At 46.2% G+C, this 21,206-nt stretch overlaps 1 protein-coding gene across 1 annotated transcript; it reads left to right on the forward strand.

Moving 5' to 3' along the window:
• Positions 1-285: 285 nt before the first annotated feature.
• TGFB3 (transforming growth factor beta 3) lies at positions 286-18,289 on the forward strand. Its single transcript, XM_021542794.2, has 7 exons — positions 286-1,000; positions 6,355-6,518; positions 7,801-7,930; positions 9,416-9,523; positions 10,308-10,479; positions 10,934-11,087; positions 13,403-18,289. The coding sequence occupies exons 1-7, from the start codon at positions 286-288 to the stop codon at positions 13,559-13,561; spliced, it is 1,602 nt and encodes a 533-aa protein (XP_021398469.2). The 3' UTR covers positions 13,562-18,289.
• The last annotated feature ends 2,917 nt before the right edge of the window (positions 18,290-21,206 follow it).

Below are 21,206 nucleotides of genomic sequence, written 5' to 3' on the forward strand. Positions count from 1 at the left end.
CTTGGAGCTCCCTCCCCCGCCCGAGCCCCGTCCCGGGGACGTCATGGGAGGGAGGTATAAAATTTCAGCGTCGGGGCCGGGGGAGCGGCAGTGTGCGCGGGCGGGCCGGTGCGGAGCGGTGTCGGTGTACGGACCAGGGCACGGCGGTCAACGGAACCCACGGGCGCAGCGGACGGCCCGGTGGCAGCGCTCCCGGCTGGGCGAGAAGCGCCGCGGTGCCGCGCTCCCGGGCGCCGACGGCCGGGCACCGGGCGATGTAGGGCGCGGGGCCCGGCGGGGGCATGAATGGTGCAGCGAGAGGGGCGGGCGCGGCGCTCCCCCCGCGGCGGCGGGGCGGCGCGGGCCGCTGACACGTGCGGCGGCGCGGCGCGGCGGGGCGCCCCCTGCTCCGCGGGGCGCGGGGCGGCGCATGGGGAAGGAGCGCGGCGCGGCGAGGCACGGCGCTTGCCGCTTCTCCTTGCGGAGCGCTGCCAGCTCTTCCTGGAAGTCCTGAGTCGCGCACGGCGCAGTGAGTTCATGCACCTCCTCGCCAAGCCTCATCCTGCGGGTTCTGAGGAGGCTGCCGCCAGCAAACCGCCCGGTCCCCCGCGCCCTCTCGCCGCCGCTCGGGGGTCTCTCCCGGAGGCCCCCGCCGCCGCCCCCTCACACATGAAGATGTACGTGCAAAGGGCGCTGGTACTGCTCTCCCTGCTGAGCTTCGCTACCGTGAGCCTCTCGCTGTCGTCCTGCACCACCTTGGACCTGGATCACATCAAGAAGAAGAGGGTAGAGGCCATCCGAGGGCAGATCCTGAGCAAGCTGCGGCTCACCAGCCCGCCGGAGACCGTGGGGCCGGCCCATGTGCCCTACCAGATCCTGGCCCTCTATAACAGCACTCGGGAGCTGCTGGAGGAGATGGAGGAGGAGAAGGAAGAGAGCTGCTCTCAGGACAACACCGAGTCCGAATACTATGCCAAAGAGATTCATAAATTTGACATGATCCAGGGCCTCCCTGAGCACAGTAAGTGCGGGGCTCCCACCGTGCCGGTCGAGCTGCCGCGCCCGCGGGGCAGGCTGCCCGGGATCCCGGGCGCGGGGGCGGGACAGCCGGCTGGGGCCGAGGGGCGCCGGGCCCCCGCGGAAGGGGCCGCTTCCCCGGCGGGGCGGAGGCGGGCGGGGGGCGAGTCTCCTCCCGGCTGCGCTCGGGTACGGAGGTGAGCGGGAGCCGCGGGGCGGGGGGCGCTCGGGACGGCGGCGGGACGGCGCGGCGCTTGGCCGGCAGTGGGGACGGTGGGTGGCGGGGTCCGGGAGCGGCATCGACCCAGGCCCCGGCCGGCAGCGGAGAGCCCGTGCCTAGAGCCTTGACATCAGGACAGGGAGGGGAGGAGAAGCCCTGCGGGTGGCGGGCTGAATGCTGCGCACGGGGTGGGAGACGGCGCAGGTCTGGTGTTTGGGTGACAGCAGGTCGACGGCCTCCTCCTTGCTGAAGCTCCAGCGCCTGCCGCAGAAATGCAGGCTACTGTCCGGTCCGTGCAGCACCCGCGCGGCAGGAGAGAAGGTGGAGAGATACTTGCTAAAGTGACTGCTGCTTGGCGGACACTGATGAAGGTGTTACTCAGATAGTGTGAGCGTTCAGAGAGTGAGGAGAAGACAAGGATACTGAGCAGGTGTAAAGCAGTGATGCCAAAGGGACCCCCCAAGGGAACACAGGCATTGAGGAAACATGACAGATGTTGAGCAGGTGTGGAGCAGATGATGAGCAGGCCCAGATGTGGACACTAAACAGATTCAGGTGCAGAAGCTGAGCAGACAAAAAGACAGAGACTGAGCAGACATGAACTCAAAGCAGATTGCAGATGCTGAGCACATGTAGGCACAAGCAGTCATTTTGGCTTGTTTAGGATTCTTAGAATTGGAAGATGTAGTCATACCACTATCCAGGGTGTTCTCCTGTGAAGTTGTGCCATCCTGGGGACAAGGAGTTTTGGGGAGGAGCTGTGACTTGGTGGAGGCAGTCTCAGAATGCAGTTAATTCTGCCAGGTTTATGTTAATCTTGACATATGATGAGATGGAATAAGCTACAATGTGGTAATGTAACAAATTTTACTTAATCTCTAGCAGACTGCATTCCATATGGTTATATGATTAGCTCTTAGCTCAGGAGACACCCAAGATTCAAGGAACAGAAAGTGCAAAGGTTACCTGTATTTCAGCATTTTTGACCTACTGAAATGTCACTTGTGAAACTATAAACATATGGGAAAAACATGTGTCTGCAAAATAGTACAGCCACACTATACACTAGCATTTTTGGGGGGGAAGGAAGTGGGGAAAACGTAAAGCACAACAGTGGCAAATAAAGTTAGGGGTGTGGATTTGGCTAAAATTGAGAGGAAAGTGGAATGAAGAAATAGTGCATGAAAAGGAGTGATGAGTAGAGATTGTGGCTTTGGGAAAATTCCTGAGGAAATTAATGATCCTGTTCCATGTCCCCATAGGACACTGGGACAGTGGGTTCAAAAGACCAAGTAGTGCTGAGACTAAATTTCTGGGAGTGGGTAGTGTAGATGCTACCACCCAGAGAAAGAGGGAACTTTGTAATTTGGTCACTCTAGGGGAGACTAGCTCCAGAGATATTGTGGTGGCAAGAGACACACTCTTTTTTTTTTTTTTTTTTTTTTTGAAACCTGGGGAGTTTCATTGCTTACACCATGGCTGAATTTGGCCCCACATCTTCAGAAGTGGCTGCTGTTCAACTTTCCCATGACTCTGTCACTGTGCCATGTGGTGATCTAAGAGCATGTTCTGAGCCAAAGCCAGTCTCCTGGGGGGGCAGGGGGGGCAGGGGAGGACTACTCCATTGAAGGAACTGCAGTGATGACACAGACAAATCTGAAATGTGTGCACTCACACAAACTGTTCTAGCTCCAGACTATTAGTCAAGTGTCATATTGGCTCAGAGAACCCATACTTTTCAAAGATGCAAAGCCCAAAAGTGAGAAAAGCTGAGGAGCAAAAATAGCAGGCAGGAGAGCCAAGTTCTCCATCCCTTTTCTGAGCTGCTTGGTGACTCATGGAATGGTCTCTTTCCCTGTGCCTCTCAGGTACATTGCCTGAATTAAAAGTTTTTTTTTTCAGAGAATAAATTACTTTTGACCAACCATTCACGTCAGGGATCTCATAAAACTCATGTGGATCAGACCTCACTTGGTTATGTTCAAGCTTGGGAAGCATCTGCAACAGTCCTGCAAAAAAGTCCTTTGCTTACCTTCCTGAAGGAAAAACAGATGCCATTTTCCAAGGCAGCTTGAGAGACAAGGCAATTAAAGTCATGGGTCACTAGGGCCAAGCATCTATTGCCTCCAAACCTGCCACCTGCAGAGTTGCAGATGGATCAACTTTTTTCTCTAAAGTTATGCAGCTTTGGCATGAAACACCTTGGTGATTCAGGGGTATAATACAGTATGAGGCAATACCTGCTCACAAACAGGCTACCCTTCCTTCTCAACAAATTTGAACTGCACAGCCATCAGCCTTCCTGGGGCTTGCCAGAAACAACAGCTGTTTATGCTGGATCCAGCAGCATGTGGTGAGCCTGCACCTCACTTACAGCAGTGGTAGGAAAGTGGAAGCTCCCAAAAGAACCTGCTGTCTCTACCCACACAAAGAGGCTACTGGTCTCATCACTGGTGCAGTGAACAGCCCTGGGCATCGACTCCACAGTAATAGCTGGGTCCAGGTGCAAGGCTGTGTCATACCAGACATAGCCTGGCACAGGGTGTCACAGATTCCTGGTCTCCAGGCTTGGTTACTGCCACTGAGAGTTGTGGACTGGGAGAGCTTGCAGGAATATTGCCTCCAGGCTTTGTTCTGTGCTGGTGGTGAACAGGTCTGGATTCCAGTGTGCTTAGCACACCTCAGCTGGGTCTGGACCAAATTCCCTGAAAAATCTTCTTGCTCTCTTTGCCTGTGACCTCGTGCAAAAAAAGGACTTTGCCCCAAAGCTGTCAAGTTTTCTGGGAGTGAGACCTCTATCCTGAACCCCATGCTATGAGAAACAGGCTCTAGCCTTCCAGGGCTTAGAGTGAAACACAGAACATAGCTCCATTTCTGCACCACAGAGGGCTTGTTCCCAGGATACAAAGGGAATGTGACACTTTTAGGGAAGGAAAAAGAGAGGTTTTTTGGGGTTTTTTTACTGTTTTCACTGGGAAGGTGTCCCAAGACCAGCACCTTGATGGTGAAGTAGGTAGAAAGCAATGTGGCTTGTTTTCTTTCACAGCAGGTGAATTACAATAGATGTAATGTCTTATCACCATGGCTATCTAATTTAGCCAAAAACATTAAGGAGATGATAACACATTATTTGCCACGCATCAGTTCTGTGCTGTAGGACCATATTTGCAGCCTCTAAATAGATTGTCAGATAAAGCACTGCTGTTGGAAACATACTGAGCTAGACTGACCAGTGGTCTGATGCAAAAAGGCATTTCTAATGATAATTGGGACACCCCTTACAGCCAGGCAGTCAGGTCTGAAATGAAAGGGCAGGCTGTTAACAGCACTATTAATAGGGCTAGATGTGCAAAGCAGCTTCAGGGGCTATTGAAACACAGTATCTGCCAAGGTCTAGGACACAGAACAGTAATCAGTGTTAGACTTCAGCTAGGAAGATGTCTTTGGGCCCTTAATGAGAGCTTGGGTTTTTGCTGGGCTTTTCTGCAGCATCAAACCTTGAATTGGTCACAGGGCTGGAGTCCTCAAGCAGGTGTTTGTGTGTGGCTGGGGTTATTCTTTGTGTTGCAGGGTTTTTGGGCTGAGTAGGCCAGGTCATGCCTGTAGTGGGATCTGGTCTCCTGGGATTCATGAACAGCCACCTCTTCAATAACAGCTAGAGACTTTCCTGTATGGGAATGCTGTTCAGTTCAGTAGTACTACTGAAAAAACCTCCTCCAATTAAAGCCCAATATCAGCATCTGATTGTTAGCTTATTGCATAAAATTTCAGCACCCTAAAAACACATCCTTGAAAACTGGCAGGGTCCTGCTTGCTGAATTTTTATGCAGAACAAGAGGAAAACCTTAGTCTCCATTGATATGAGTGTACATCAGTGCTGCTGAAATCAGAACTTGGCATGGGAGGTGAACCTCTGCACTCAGGTGCTGTTTCACACTATCCTGTTTTCATCTGTTTCTCAGGGGAGATAGTGATGGTGGGATCAAAAGAGGGGCCTGCAGGACTTTGGGAATGTAACTTGAAGGTTGTTCCAACTAGGGCTTCTAGCCTATTTGTCTAGGCTGGAACCATGTCTGGGAACAAGTGATAGTTTTTGTTTCTTTCTGTTAGTTTGTTTAGAAGCAACTTAAATATTAGCAGATAGAAGAGCCTCCTGCTGCATTGGACAACAGTCAGAGGTCATCTGAGAGGCTCTGCAGGGCTGCAAACAAACTTGCATGTGGACATAGAGGAGGAGCTGGTGTATCTTGTCTGCAGGAAGCTTTCATGATGCTAGAGCCTTGAAGGCTAACAAGGTCAATAGGAGAGAAATGATAGCAACAACAAAGACTTCCATGAAACCAAAATGGTCCCTTTGAAGAGAGTGTTACTTGCTCTTGAGGACTCTGGTTTCGACCTTAAAGGTTTTACCTCCTCTCTTTTGAGGCATCTGTGAAATGGGTTTTTCTGTTCAGCAGATACACATGGAAACAGAAAATTGCTGTATTATTTCCCGCTCATGTGTGTGATGTCCACAGGCCCAGTACTATTAATGAATTTCTTCTCCAGTTCATGAGTGAGAACTAATTTTAAACCCCAGTTCTTTCAGTACACATTGGATAATCACTGCCCTGAAGACTCTTTGACACATCATGCTTTGTGTTTTTTGACACTGGGTGGCTTCCATTGTCAGAGAAAACGTCAAGATTTGTAAAACTAAGACTCAGCAGCAATAGGATCACTTTGTATGTAGCTTCATCCATCATGAGCAGAATAACAGCATCCTAGCTGTTGGGAATAGGCCCCAGTAACTGCAAGTGAGGTTGTCCCATGGGTTGTCATTTTGGATGCACCCAACTCATGAGTATTAGCAACATTTGATGAGCAGTCAAAAGATGTAATAATAAACATACTGTGGTTGATCTCTACTGTTTCTTCATCTTGTGGCACTGAAATAATGATGGCAGTAGTGGGAATGTTTGCAAAATGTTGCAACATAGACCACATTTGAGCGAATTCATCCAGTGTTATCTTGAGCTAAGTAGCCATGGTGGCTAGATGTTTGAATGACTGGAAATCTCTTTCTCAGACTATATTTATTTGAGATCCTGCCCTTCAGAGATGTGGTTCTCAGTGTTTCTGTATTTTTTTTCTCCTAGATGAGTTGGGCATTTGTCCAAAAGGTGTCACCTCCAATGTGTTCCGCTTTAATGTGTCGTCAGCAGAGAAGAACAGCACCAACCTCTTCCGGGCTGAGTTTCGGGTGCTGCGTGTGCCCAACCCAAGTTCCAAACGCAGTGAGCAGCGCATTGAGCTCTTCCAGGTGAGTATTCTTACCATCTTCCCCAGTGTCTGTGCCCAGAATAGTGTGACTCCTCAATGGTTGTCTCAGCTGGTATGTGCTGAGCCATAGAAGAGAGAAGAAAGTGCATGCTGTAACCCAGGTTTCTTCCACCATACACAGTGATACAGTCACCTTCGTTTCCTTTTACAATGTGGTGCTGCCCTTTTTTCACTTGGAAGGGGAACCCCTCATCAGTGGAGGAGCTCTGATCCTTCTGTCATATCACCTGTAGGACCCTTGGCAATCTTATTCATTTAACAGTTGCAGCACAATTGGTGCTAATTCAATGGATGGAGCTCTCTGTCTTGTCAATGATTTACTAGAAAAACAGTGCTTACTTTCAATGTTCCCTTCAGCAACAGCTCCCCAGAAGCACAATTCAGGCCACCTGTTAATCCAGGTACTTATGTGGAGTTTTCTTTGAACCTATGGACTGACAGAATAAGGTCTGGTTCAGGCTTGGAAGCGGTAATAGGCTGAACTGGACCACCTAATGATACAGTTTAGCATCAAGGCAGCACATTTCCCACAGGCTCATGTCTGTCCACTTTTCCATAAGAGTGCAGTTAAAACTGTCTTTGGATAGTACTTCTTGAGGACTTCCTGAAATCCAGCATCAATGGTCAGAGCAATTCTCCACCGGATCAAGCTTCTCAGAGCTTTTCCATAGGTTGAGTGGTCTGTGGAGTCAACCTGGGGTCTGCAAGAAGGAACACCTTGAATGTGCTGTGGTTGCTTGTCTGGAAGTAGAAAAAGATGTCAGAGCAGAGGCAGAGGTCTCCAAACCTGAACAGCCCTGGTGTGTTTTGAGAAAAGTTGAAGAGTGTAGGACACCTGAAAATTGAGTGAGAACTCAATAAATTGGTTTCCTGGGCAGGTGATTTGTGGCCAGATGCTGTATTTACCACTGCAGTTCTACTCTGAAATCCAGATCCATATTCCACAGCTGTATACAAAAACAAACCCATCCAATAAATGAATTGCTGTGTACTTCTGTCTCTATATGTGTGTCCCTAAACAATTCTGAACTGAGGGAGGTGGGCTGCTTAGGACACAGAAGTAAGGACTGTGTAGATATCTAGAGTTCAAGTTGGTTGTGAAGCATGTCCTCACCTGACCCAAGGTATTCCTGGCATCTCACTTGCCAAGACCAACTTTCTAAACTAGTTTTTAGCAAGCTGTGGGAGAAAAAAAGACTAAAGTCTATCCCCTCCTTCTGCATGGCATTGGCTGATTTTTTCTACCACTCCTTCTGACACAGATCCTTCGGCCAGATGAGCACATAGCGAAGCAGCGGTACCTCAGTGGCAGGAATGTGCAGACACGGGGCTCCCCTGAGTGGCTGTCCTTCGATGTCACCGAGACCGTGCGTGAGTGGCTTCTGCACAGAGGTAGGGGTCTTAGCTGGACTGTGTGTCGAGGCATCCATAGAAACGGGGATTAATATTCACAGAAGTATCTTTCTGCTCCCCTTGTTGCAGGAGCTTGCTTCACAGAGAGGACATGTTGTTTCAGTCTGAGAACAAGCTTTCCTCCAGAGAGCTTCCTTAATGTGTAACCTTTGCCATATTCCTGGCTCTCTCCTGGAGGCCCCAACATGTAGCTCTGTGGGCTGAGTCAGAACAAGGATTCATGCCTTGGAGGAAATTCTTTACAACCAAGCTCCCTGTGTTTGTCTAAATGATCATAGAAAATGACAAATGCTTTGCTTAAATTTTCATGTGAATTAGGGCAAATATAATATGGGAAAAAACAGCAAGGATCCTGGTTTATTTAGCTGTGTACAGCTTTTCAGGTATAAAGGTGAGGAAATACCAGAGGCTGACACACCTAGACAGCTGGAGGCTTTAACACTGCAGAGAACATACCTCTGCCACCGCTGGACAGCCCAACAGATAGTTACAGGGCAATTCCCAGCAAGAACACTGACCCCATTCACAGCTGGAGCATAAGGCATCGTGACTCACAGCTGGATTGGCCTCACAGATAGAAGCTAGGTGCCACTGAAGACTGGAATGCAGGTACTGGCAAGCAGCTGCTCCCTGGAAGGTTAAGCTGTGAGCTTGCAGGCTCCTCCTATTTCAAGCAATCTAATTTGTGTCCTGATGGCTGAAGCTCAGAGCTGGAACTGCAGCAAGCTCTGTGCAGGCACACTAGCTGACAAGACATCACAGAGTGTGTATATATAGTGCTGAGGAAAAAAGGTGCTAGGCACCTTGTCAATGCCCCAGGAAGCCAGATGTTTTAATTCATGGTACAAAATGAAAAAGGAGCTTTCATAAGAGTCTTATGTTCCTGTAGTCAGGCCCACACAGCATGACTGGTCCAGGAAGTTATTATGAAAGTAGATTTGCCTCTGGAAACTCTGTGTGACTTAGACTGCTAGGAGTTCAATAAAACAGAAGGTTGCAGCTGCTGAAAGAATGCTTCCAGTAAAATTACTTGTCCATATCCAACTTGCTTATTTTCAGATTTCTCCTTCAGACACTAAGCAGAAGCCAGATAATAGGTACTGAGGATGGCAAAAACTGATTTAAGATACCAAAAGCCAGCTATTCAAAATACTTGTTTTCCCAGGGAGGCTCCTTGAAGCTCACAAATATTTTTGGATGCTGAATAGCCTAAAAAAGTAACAAGAAGCACCCTTACCTCTCCAGAAAGTTCCCTTTAGCAAGAGCAAGGCTTTTGGCAAAGGTGAAGCTAGTGGATTTTTCTTCCTGTTCTTCCCAAGGCAGCATCTGTTCCTCAACTCTGATAACACTCCTGACTTTGAGACTCCATTGTCTAGGAGTTAGCACAGCTGTGTAAAACTTCCTAATGCCAGGAGCTGTCCCAGCTGAGAAAGACTGTTTCTCACAGAGTTATCTTTTTTGCAGAGTCCAATCTTGGCCTGGAAATTAGCATACACTGTCCTTGCCATACTTTTCAGCCCAATGGGGACATCTTGGAGAATTTGCATGAAGTCCTGGAGATCAAGTTCAAAGGTGATAAAAGAGCTGGGTAGGGGGGGCTGTTGGGGACGAAAAGTCTCAAGCATATAAAGAAAAAAATAAGATCTTGCTTTGTGTATTCAAGTACTTTACACTGTGTAACATTTGTCTTAAACCATACACATCTGGGGTTGTATGTTCATTTATATGGATATATCCACTATATTCATAGGTTACAAAAAGAAGTAAGGGCAGGCTGGGTGGGTTTGCATGAGTGTCTGCAGAAAGGAGTAATTTTATATTTCAGTGTCTCTCAGGGAAGTTCAACTTGATGCCTTCTCAGATTTCCACAGAGGCTCTACTTTCCAGTTAAGTGTGACTGAAACACAAGGAAGTTAGGCATCCTGTGTGAGGTGGCTCAGAGAGTCAGTGGCTTGGCTGGCCTAAGAACTAGGAACCTCCTGGCTTGCAGCCCTGGGCAGCAGCCACTGGCCCCACAGGCTCCATTTCTGAGGCTATTCTGCAGAGTGCCAATTATCTGACATCTTCTTTAAACCATTCATCTTCCTGCCTATCCTGGGACTCAAGCCAGGAGAGAGTGGGATGGATTAATGGCCCCACCAGCAGTTTGCAAATGGTAAAACAGGTGGCCCATAAGCCTCTATTTCAGGCCCGCAACAGTCAAATTCACCACAAATAAAGGGGTCTCTGTGAGGGGAAAAAATAAGTAGACATGAACCTGGTTCAAGAACAAGCATGAGAGTGTTAAATTGAAAGGTCTCGTTGCATTCTCTATTTCCATGCTGATTTCTTCTTTGTGGATCCTCTTTTTCCAAAGGCATTGACAGTGAGGATGACTATGGCCGTGGGGACTTGGGACGCCTGAAGAAGCAGAAGGACTTGCATAATCCCCACCTCATCTTGATGATGTTACCCCCACATCGACTGGAGAGCCCTGTGTTGGGAAGCCAAAGAAAGAAACGGGCCCTGGATACCAACTACTGTTTCCGGTAAGTGCAAAGCCTGCTCAGATCCTATGCCTGAGGTGGGCAGGCCTGGCAAGACTCCCATGCCACCGGAAAAGGCAGAGCCCTCCAAGGGGGTCACCGTGGTGTCAGATGGGCCACTGGCCAGTCCAGCAGATGCTGTGTGCTTCTGGCAGAGCCACTGGTTCAAGAGACCCGCAAGCACCTTCCAGGAACACAGGCTGGGCGGGGCCCTGCAGCAGCCCCATGCCAGTCTGACTCCAGGGGCGCTGGGAAAGCCACTTGCCAGCAGCACGAGCCGTGCCCGGCTGCTGAGCTGCCACCGCTGCCTGGCTGTGCTGCTCCAGGCGCTTGGCACACGCAGCCACCACGTCCCACCAGCACTGCTGGTACCTGTCCTCCTGCTCAGGAAGCCGCATCTCGCAACTGCATGTAAGGCCCCCTTTTAGATTCACTGTGTTTAACTACTGTGTTTCAGGAACCTGGAGGAGAACTGCTGTGTGCGTCCTCTGTACATTGACTTCCGACAGGACCTTGGCTGGAAATGGGTCCATGAGCCTAAGGGCTACTTTGCAAACTTTTGTTCGGGCCCTTGTCCGTACCTTCGCAGCGCAGACACCACTCACAGCACGGTACGTCCAGTACATTATCCTGCCAGAGCCCGTGATTGCCCCTTCCTCCTTACGTCTGATCAATATCCAGTCTCTTCAAAGCAGCATAAGCAGTTCAGATCAAGATCTGTGAAAAACATTCAAGGAAACTGCAGAAAAAAGCCTAGATGGTTCAGCAGAGAAAATGTGCTTGCTTTGGAGTCAGTACTGAGTCTGCTTTCAGGCAAATCTTGAGGAGAAAGAACTGTTGTCTCTTGGAAAAGATGTGAAACAGCAGGACTGATGATTTTAGTGCAGTTACTTGGCAGTGGCCATAGTATTAACTGAATTGTTCACATCAAACATCAGTTCTGGTAATTATATTCTCCCTAAATTTCTCCTGCAGTCTGCACTGGACAGAGGATTTTTCTACACTCTGTGCCAGGTTGTCATGAAAAATTGTTGTGCAATGGCATGTGCCTCCATCTGCTTCTAAAGGGGCAGCTATAGCTCAAAAGTGTAGGGAAATCCATGTCCATTTCCAGAAGCGAACACGGCCACTGAGTAAAATCTCCTTTTTCACAGGTATTCTTTCCAGCTGCATAAATCCTGCCTGACCTACAGCAGAGAGGAAGCTACTAGGCAGTGAGATTTTTTAGTAAAAACTTGGCAGAAATCTTTTGGTAACTTAGGCACAACCTCTGGTCAGCCTTTGGGAAGAATGAAGTCTGAGCCTGGCTAGAGCAGAAAAAAAATAAAAGTAACAGAATAATACAGGCACGGGAGAAGTATAAAGAGAAAAACACAGATTAAGGATCAGAGAGTCCACTGCTGAAGCAGGAAAAGTCAGAGGAAAATCCTGTGTTTCTGCCTACAAAAGTCAAAAGGCAGCAATCCAGATAATGCAACAGCTTATTGGCAAATTAACTTCAGATTTCACTAAAAAAGTTACTGGAAAAAGCAGATTCAGCTGAAGAACAAATAACTATGTAAGGATGGTATTTCAGAAAAGATGCTAACATTTTCTTGACAGTCTGCATAGCAGTAAGGTTCAGTGAAGCTCAAGGACTAATATCAGTGGGAACAGCTGATCTGTGGGAATGAAGAAGTGAACAGATGCTGGGCAGTAACCACAAGACAAAGCAAGGGAATTAACAGCTTTGAAAGGGTAATGGGCATGTAGCTTTACCATCTGGTTGTCCTGAGGAGCTCTCCAGAAGGTAACTGGACTGAATCAGTGTGAGAGAAAGGAGACTTTAGAATGACTCCTAATGATCTTAAACAAGAAAGGAAATGAGCAAGCGTTAAGGTCAGTGAAGTGATCTAAGAAAAGTTCAGAACAACGTAGCTGCTGACAGCTTGCCAGCACCGCTTAGGAAAGACAAAATGAAAAGAAAACTCACCAGTCTGTTTAACTTGCTGTTGAGTAGTGGCCCAGAGCACATGATACCCTGTGGTACAGCCAGAGCTATTTGCTTAGGATCCCAGAGAGTTTCTACCACAACAACAGTGATTACATGGATCTGGATGATAGAACAGGATGTATCCTTAGCACTTCTCATCCCCAAAGACTGTAAAGTAGTTAAAATACAGTGTGCCAGACTCTGTCATTTATACCAGATAAGCACTGAAGAGACCACACTAGTGCAGGTGAGATCATGCTCACTGCTGAGAAGTGGTCACCTCTGGCAACTGTTCTGTAGTGGTTACATGGCTGTAGTGTACAGTCATCTGTGGGCTGGGGCCAGCTGGGAGGAGGAATCCAGTGGGGTCCCACAGGACACTGTCCTGGCTCCAGTATTACAGTGTGATGACTTGGAGGATGGAGTGGAGGGAGAAGGCATCAGACAGTTCAAAACTGGGAGGGAATTGTGGATACTTGAGAGGACTGGCAACCATCCAGTGCTATCTGGAGATGTTGGTTGAAATAAGCAGCACTGATATTCTTTCTTCTGGTTTCTTTAATAGAATCCAAGATGGCATGGCCCCAGGCTGGTTACACCCAACCTTGTTAAAAGCAAAAATTGTGACACACTGCTGTACCAAATTAGAGATGAAAGGAGACAACTACTAGCACTCCTTCAACCCTTAGGCATCAGTCACAGAGAGCAAGAGTATTACAGTTAGGAAAAAAACCCCAAAAAACTCTTAAGAGTCAGAGCAGGGCAGGTGAGACTCTTTAGAGGCAGGCCATGATCAGGAAGTGACATGTAGGAGTATTAGTCATATCAAGGAAATACCCTCTGATGAGTATGGTGAAAACACCTAGAGACTTGCTGAGTTGGCAGCCCCTTCCTGTCCTCAACCAACTTAAATGTATTCCTGACCTTGTCACGACATTTACTTTGTTCCTGCAGGTGCTGGGTTTATATAACACGCTGAACCCTGAGGCATCTGCTTCGCCCTGCTGTGTTCCCCAGGACCTGGAGCCACTCACTATCTTGTACTATGTCGGGAGGACCCCCAAAGTGGAGCAGCTCTCCAACATGGTGGTGAAATCTTGCAAGTGCAGCTGAAAGGCCCCTGGCCCACCCAAAGCCAAGGAAAAAACTGTCAGCACCCACTCTCCTGCTTCCAGGCTAACACAGAGAACTGGGGATCAGAGACTACGCATGCTGAGGGCCAAGTGCCAAACCTTGAGAGTTTGGCAGCCCTTGGGGATTTCTTCTGGAACACTCCTTGGTCGTCTTGGCAGTGTAATGTTCCTTCTAGGAAGTACTTTGGTGACACAAAGGCCACACTCTCCAAAATGGCTGGACAGCTGGTGCAGAAGAAAAGGATAACGTGGAAGAACTGCAGTGTATTTGAATGCTGGGTGGTTGAGATGGGAAAGCAAGAGAATGAGAAAGCAGATGAAAGGCAGAATGAAAAAGGGGAGATGATTTCTATTCTTGCTTTAACTATCTTAAGACCTCAGCACTCCCCATTAGCCTGAAGTATTGAAGGTTTTCCCTGTAGGAGGAATTTTTGAAGGTTTCCTTAGAGAAGGAAAATGCACCAAGCAGGGAAGCTGCTAAGAGAAGTGCTCAGAGATACACTTAAGACTTTGTCCCTCAGAGCTCTGCTCCTGGAGTCCTGCAGCTGAAACTGTGTCTGCCAAAGCCTCCAAGTTCAGTTGACAGATCCTGGCTATTGCGTTCCAAATGCAAACTGCAAGGCTCCCAGTTAGCCTACCAAAGGTGGGCAAATACAAGAAAAGAGGGTGCTGAGTCAATTTTCAGAGGGACTGAAGTCTCCATTCAGCTCTCTTACCTCCCTGGAGTTTTTCCAAGAGATGATTTTGCGGTCAGAGCAGGAGCATCTGTGGGTACCTGAATACTGGGCCTATTCATTTGTGATCTGATTACACCCTGAGGACCTCTTGTCTGTTATGGTTTGTAAGGTGCTTTGGGGTGTTCTGCACCTGTTCTGCATGATGACCTGAACTTGGTCTCACCTGCCAAGACTTTAAAAAATAGTAATCTCAAAAACTTTGTAAAAAATAAATATTTGGGGGGTGGGGGGTGATGCTAATTTTTTCACAAGGAAGTTTTTTGTTGGAGGGTTAGATAATTTGCTGGTTTTAAACTGCTACTGTTGTGGCATATTCAGTGTAAATTTTTTACCCTTTCCAAAATGTTTCTTCAAAAGAACAGATAGAATTTAGGTCAGCAAGAAAATTCCAAAATGGAAATTTCTTATTACCCTCAGACTGTACCTGGTGTAAATGTGCCCTGTTCCAACCTAGTCCTTCAGACATGTACATCACTGTTGGCATCTGCTTTTTATAGATTCATATAAAGCTCCCTTCAAACATAAAACACTTTCAACAATACTGTTTAAATATCCAAGACAATGCAGTTGCCACAGCTGACAAATGTTATATGTCCATTTGAAGATATATATGGTCTGCCAGTACAGATCTGCACATCCAGGTAAATAACACACCCTTCCTCTCATGTACTGATTTCACGCTCATAAAAAATTACAGATGCTGCCCAGGCAAGAAATCAATGTAGTCCTTTAAATGGGCTTTTGCAGCCATAGATACTCCCAGAAGTAAAAATCTTTGGTGCTGAATGCCACATGAGACCCAGAGGCTGTCTCTGACTTGACAAAACAGCTACTTAAAAGTCCTGTTCTAGAGACCACAGAGGTTCCACCCTGTCTCCTCCCAGTTCCTGGTCCCCAGCAACTGAGTGTAAAATGACACCTAGCTCGTTAATCACTTGTGTCCAGGGCTCTCCACGGTCAGCTCAGAATCCAGCTCTTCCACCAAGCCCTTCACAATAGTGGCTGCTTCCATATAGCTCATGTGAGGCTGCCAAACAGTGTAAACTCAAATATCTTAATAAACCATAAACAGCCCCTCCTGAACCATCACCAGCTGGATAGAGGTTAGCAAGGGTGGGTCAATGAAGGCAGCCTGCTAACCTTATGCCATTTTGGCCAGGGCATAGATGCCCTGATAGAGGCACTCCCCAGTGCTTTATCCTTTTCATCTCTGGGGCTCCCTGACCTGTGTGATTGGTGTGATGATGAAAGCTCTGATCAATCCTGCAGCACTATAGTATTGCTGTATTGCTGTGCCCTATGCACCTCTCAATGCCCAGGCTTCCCTGCCACCTGCCCAGGGAGCAAATAAATGCATTATAACTACACCATCATGCTGACAGACATGCCAGAAATTCACTAGCTACAAGAGTGTGTGTGTGTGTGTGAGAGAGAGAGAAAGAAAGAGAGAGAGAGAGAGAGAGAAATCCAGATGCCTATTGGCATAGGAATTCTCTCTGATCTCCTTTTAGTAGCAGCCTCAAAGGAGGTTTTGGTTTACAAGCTGCAGTCTATTCTTTGGTCATCTGTCCTCCCGAGTCCTGGGCTGGCTTTGCTCTCCATCCAACTGAAGGGCATCCTCGCTAATAAGCAGGGAAGCAAGGAGGGGGAGCTGCAAAGGGCTGAGCTAGAACACTTGCACACTCAAAGTTCTGTGTGGCACTTGGAGCACATTGGAACCACCCATGGATTAACCCTGGCAGCCTCTTGAGATGGGACTGTCTTATTAGCCTTTGTTCACAGCTGCTCCTCAGTGACAGGAAGGAGCAGCAGGAAGACCAAGCCTTTTGCCTCTTGGCAAAGGAGACAAAATGGCAATGGAAAATCGAGGTGAAGAGTCCTGGAGTGTCCAACCAGTAGACACAGGTATACTCATGGGAACAGTAATTTTTGACATCAAACACATTTCAGTTACTGCTTTTCTGTTCAGCCTTCCATTTCTGTAGCAACATTTGAGAATTAGATTTGTGAGACGGGCTCTGAATTATTTTTCTTAAAACTGAAGTAACTTTTCTAGGGGTGTTTTAGCTATAATTGAGCAACAAACTATACTAGCTACATGGGGCTTAGTAATAACAGATTAAATACAGTCCTGGGCACAAGTGTACCAAAATGTTTCAGGACACTTGTGTGAGAAGGCAGAGGGCAGTTACTATGCTGTTACTAGCTAGCAAATTGAAGAAGACAATGGGAAAGAAAAAGTGAGATCTTCATTGCCAACACTGAATACAGCTCTCAACAGTTCCCTTTTGTTGTTTTCAGAAACAAACAAAAGCTGATGAAAACAATCCCAGCATAGTTTGTCGCTTTAACAAAGATCAATGGTTACAAAGAGTGAAAAAAACCTATTATGCAGTGCCATAAGGCAGATCCTATACAGATGATCAAACAACCATCTGTGCAGTCCCTGTTTTTCTGTGGCAAACTATTATAGTATGCAAAAGGCCTAGACCTGAACTTGAACACCTTGTTTTTAGGCTGCAATGCACCATAGAGCTCTGAGAGGAATGCTGCTTCAGTGAATAGAGAACGTACACTTTTACCTCAGCAAAGAATGGTCTTTGCAGACTAAATGAGTCTTTGTTCCCCAGACTTTGAATTGGATGTTCTTTAGCAATCCCACTGCACTTCCATAAAGCCCATCCCTGTTACCACTGTGTGACTGGGATATGCTGCTCAATGTTTCCCCCTTCCTTATGAACAACAGACATCAATACACTCAGTCAGAAAGCTGGACTGTGCCCAAAAGTAATAAAAGACAAACATACCTGTCCACTCCTCTAGCAACATTATAGCTCTGTTCTGCTGGGTCCTGGGATGTCTTATATCTCTCTGTTGTGGCCATCAATTTTTAATTTTCTCAGTTCACAGATCCTTTTCTTATCTTTCTGTGCTGCTCTAAAGCTTTCCTTATCTGTGACTAGAATGTCCTCACCAGAGCACATATACAGGAGGTCTGGCTCAGGTTTCTTCGTAAATGCAATCACTACAGCCATCCCATGAAGAGGATCCACTGCAATGTCTTAGGAGGCAGATGTCTTCAGTATATTCTCAAGTCCAATTCAGGGCAGGTTGAATATCACAGTGACCAGGATGCAACTCTAGAGACAGCTCCACTGTGCAGAAAAGGTTTTTTGCCCACTACAAGTGTTTCTAGTGGCATACAAAAGAGTATCTCTATAATCCTGGCTTGTCTTCTCTAATAGGTGATTGAAAGGCAATGTAGTCAATCATGAAAATACATGATCAATACATATAGAGTCAACAGTGTGGTATGTACACACTTGGAAAATTATACTACTCTGTGGTCTTCTTGGCAGTCTATAATCTACATTAATTGTATTTTAGAATTAACAGTGGCAATTTGTATATAGTGCAAGGATGCAAATATGCCTTCTAATTCTTTAAAAATAACATCTATTATTTTTTACATTCAAAATCAGTAGAAAATATTGGTCAAAAGCTGTATAAAATTACTGTGTTTAGTAAAAGAAAACCTGGACTTTCAGATCTCTGCTTTACCAGTATTTTCTTTTGCATACAGGGAATGAATTTAAATCCTGGTTAACTTCTTATGCAGTTCCAGAAGTGACAGATGGAAACAACAAACCTCAGTGTCTCTTGTCCTCTCTTGAAGAGAGGCTTCAGATACAAATGCAAGATCCTTTATCATGCAACAAATCAACACAGAAGAGATGAGACAGTTTAGTCATTATGAAATAGATTGTCTTAGAAATTAATTCTGGTGTATCAACAAGAAATGCAGCAAGTGAAAACTATTAATTAATAATTGCCATTTTCTAAATGACAGTAATGCATTTGAGATGCCATTTATGCCCACAATTACAGAAAGTGTATGGTACAGCACTTTGGATGTCACTGTGTTTCCAGGAAAGACCAATTTCCAAGATTAAAGATCTCAGTTACTTGGCTGCTTTGTAACACCCTTATATAGGGCTAGGTTTCTTAGAAAGATACAGAGATGGTCTGAAGGCATTCAACCATGCAGCTGGGACCTTTCCAGTACTGGCCTATGATTTAATGAAAAATACACTTAGAAATAAGGACCCTTCTATCTAATGATATAATTGTTTCTTTACAGCTGTGGTTTATGGCAAACCATTCCTCCCCTCCTCTCCTCCCCCCTCCACATTATTGTTTTCCCACATCCTACAGACTTAATGAATAGCTTCCAGGTAGAATCTCTGTCCCCTAAGCTGGTTTATGCTGCCATTGGTTAACTTAAACCAAACAATACCAAGCAGTACCTTCTAAAGACAAAGACTTATTTCTTATTTCTCCCTCCTTCAGAAGACTTAGTATCTTTGTAAAGGGTGATATTCTTTGCCTCTCATTCCACTTAGCTGACTAGGAAAGATCACAGAATGGTTTGGGTTGGAAGGAACCTTAAAGATAATGTAGTTCTAACCCCCTACCATGGACAGGGACATTTTCTGTTAGACCACGTTGCTCAGAGCTTCATCCAGCCTTGAACATCCCCAGGATTCCAGCATCCACATTTTTTCTGGGCAGCCGGAGTGTCTCACAAACCTCACAGTAAAGAATTTCTTCCCAACATCTAATCTAAAGTTACTCTTTTAGTTTGAATCCATTCCTTCTTGTTGTGCCACTACATGCTGTTGTAAAAAGTCTCTTTTTGTCTCATAGGCTCCCTTCAGGTACTGGAAGGCCCCGGTTAGGTCACACCTAAGCCATCTCTTTTCCAAGCTGAACAAACCCAATTCTCTCACTCTGTCTTCATAGAAGAAGAGTTTTATCCCTCTGATCATCTTGGTTTCCCTTCTGTGCTCTCGCTCCGACAGTTCCCTGCTCTTCCTGTTGGGGACCCAGAGCTGCAGGTGGCTCTCAGCAGCACAGAGGGGCAGAATCCCCTCCTGGCCCTGCTGCCCACGCTGCTTTGGATGCAGCCCAGGACACCTTTGGCTCTCTGGGCTGGGAGTGCCCGTGGCTGGCTCATGCCCAGCCTCTCATCCAACCAGCACCCCTGGTCCTTCTCAGCAGGGCTGCTCTGATCTGTCCATCCCCAGCCTCTGTTGATACCAGGGTTGCCCTGACCCTAACTGCACCTTGCACTTGACCATGTTAAACCTCATGAGGTTCCCATGGCCCCACTTCTTGAGTTTCTCCAGCTCCCCCTAGATGGCAACCCATCCTTCAGGTGTGACAGAAGAAAAGGAAGAAGATACCTCATTGCTGTACACATGAGGCAAATAAAAAAAAATTAACATAATTAGGTGTGTTGCAGAAGGTGAAGTGGACTTCCTTTTATTGGTCTGCCAACACACAGCCATTTCTCACTAGCTGTTTAGATACTCACTCACCAGATTCAGAAATGAGGCATTATAATAATATATCACAGCCAGTCCATATACATCACTTGATGAAAGAAACCAGCTGGGTCATATCAAACAATATTTCCTGACATTTTTCAGGAAGGATTTATTTTTTCTCCTAAGTTATTATCCTCTTCAGGAAGCAGACAAAACAAAGACTCACTGTGCAGCCAGGGCAAATCTTACAGGATTTGTGCAATGCATGTAGTATGACTGGGGAATGTCATGATAACCATAATCTGGCCCTTTCTTGAAACAAAATTTTGGCCTTTTGAAGTGCTCTAATCCTCTTACAGGTTGACTAGATGCTTGGGAGAAATACACTTTTTAAGGATTTGTAAGGAACTCCACTTGCAGACGAAAGCAGTAGCAGACAGTCTGACTCTCAACTAGAGTCTCTGAAAGACATCCAGCTTGCAACATGCTGCTTTGCATGACATGTTTTGAAGTCTGCCCCCTCAGAGGAGACTTGGTACAAAAATCTCTACATATACTTCAGGATCGGAAGATCTCATTTAGATAATACCATGCTATGTGCTCTGTCATGCTAATCTGAAGAACTGGAAAAAACACCCAAACAGAATGAACAAAGAGAAACAAAATAGATAGCAATAACATCTCAGGAAAGCATAGTGTGGCAGCAGTTACATTGTGCTGAATAGACATTTTAAATTGTTTTCATTTTTGTCAATTTTACCTGCCTTCATTCAAAAGACCTGGGCCACAATTTGGCAGAGGGAGCTACCAATCTTTATTCCTAGATAATTTCAAAAGGAAGTTTTACTAGACATATGGAGACATGAATTTTGTAGGTCTGTGTATAAGGAAAAGAAAAATCCACGTCGATATCACAGACAAAGTGTATTCCACATAGAATTTCTGGAATTAGAAATAGTGGAGAAAATACTTTCAGGAAGGAAGACAAGCCCAGATTGAATGAGGGAAGCATCCTGCAACTGGAAGCATTAGCAATGTAAGTACTGGCACCAATGGGATGCCTAAAACTTCCCAGCAGATTCACAGCTCTCCATCTGCACCTTGAAGAATGTATTAAGACATCCTAGGTTTATTAAATATATTATATTAAATATATCTAACACAGCACTTTTTCAGAAGATCATATATATAAGGCAAAACCACATGAAAAACATGAGGTAAATCCTATATAATAATTACTGGAAACAGTACAGAAAAAATCCCTTGTCATTTTTCTTCCCTAGACTCAGAAAAAAAAAAATTTTGTAGTAGAATGAGGAAGTGATGACAGTGAAGCATTTTGACTTGTCAGTACAGAAACTTTTCAAAACTCACTCCAGATTTTTGACATGATAACACTCAAGATGTAGGGATCAGCTCAATAACCCCAAAATATTTTGGGGGGAGATTTTATTACTTTAGAACATAACTGAGTACTGTAACTTGTCTCCAATTTGTGTGGGAGGAAGGAGGCTACCATTACTATAATTACAATAAAATAAGATTTTATAAAATATTC

Source organism: Lonchura striata, chromosome 6 (assembly GCF_046129695.1).
Source record: "Lonchura striata isolate bLonStr1 chromosome 6, bLonStr1.mat, whole genome shotgun sequence".
NCBI classification, from domain to species: domain Eukaryota; kingdom Metazoa; phylum Chordata; class Aves; order Passeriformes; family Estrildidae; genus Lonchura; species Lonchura striata.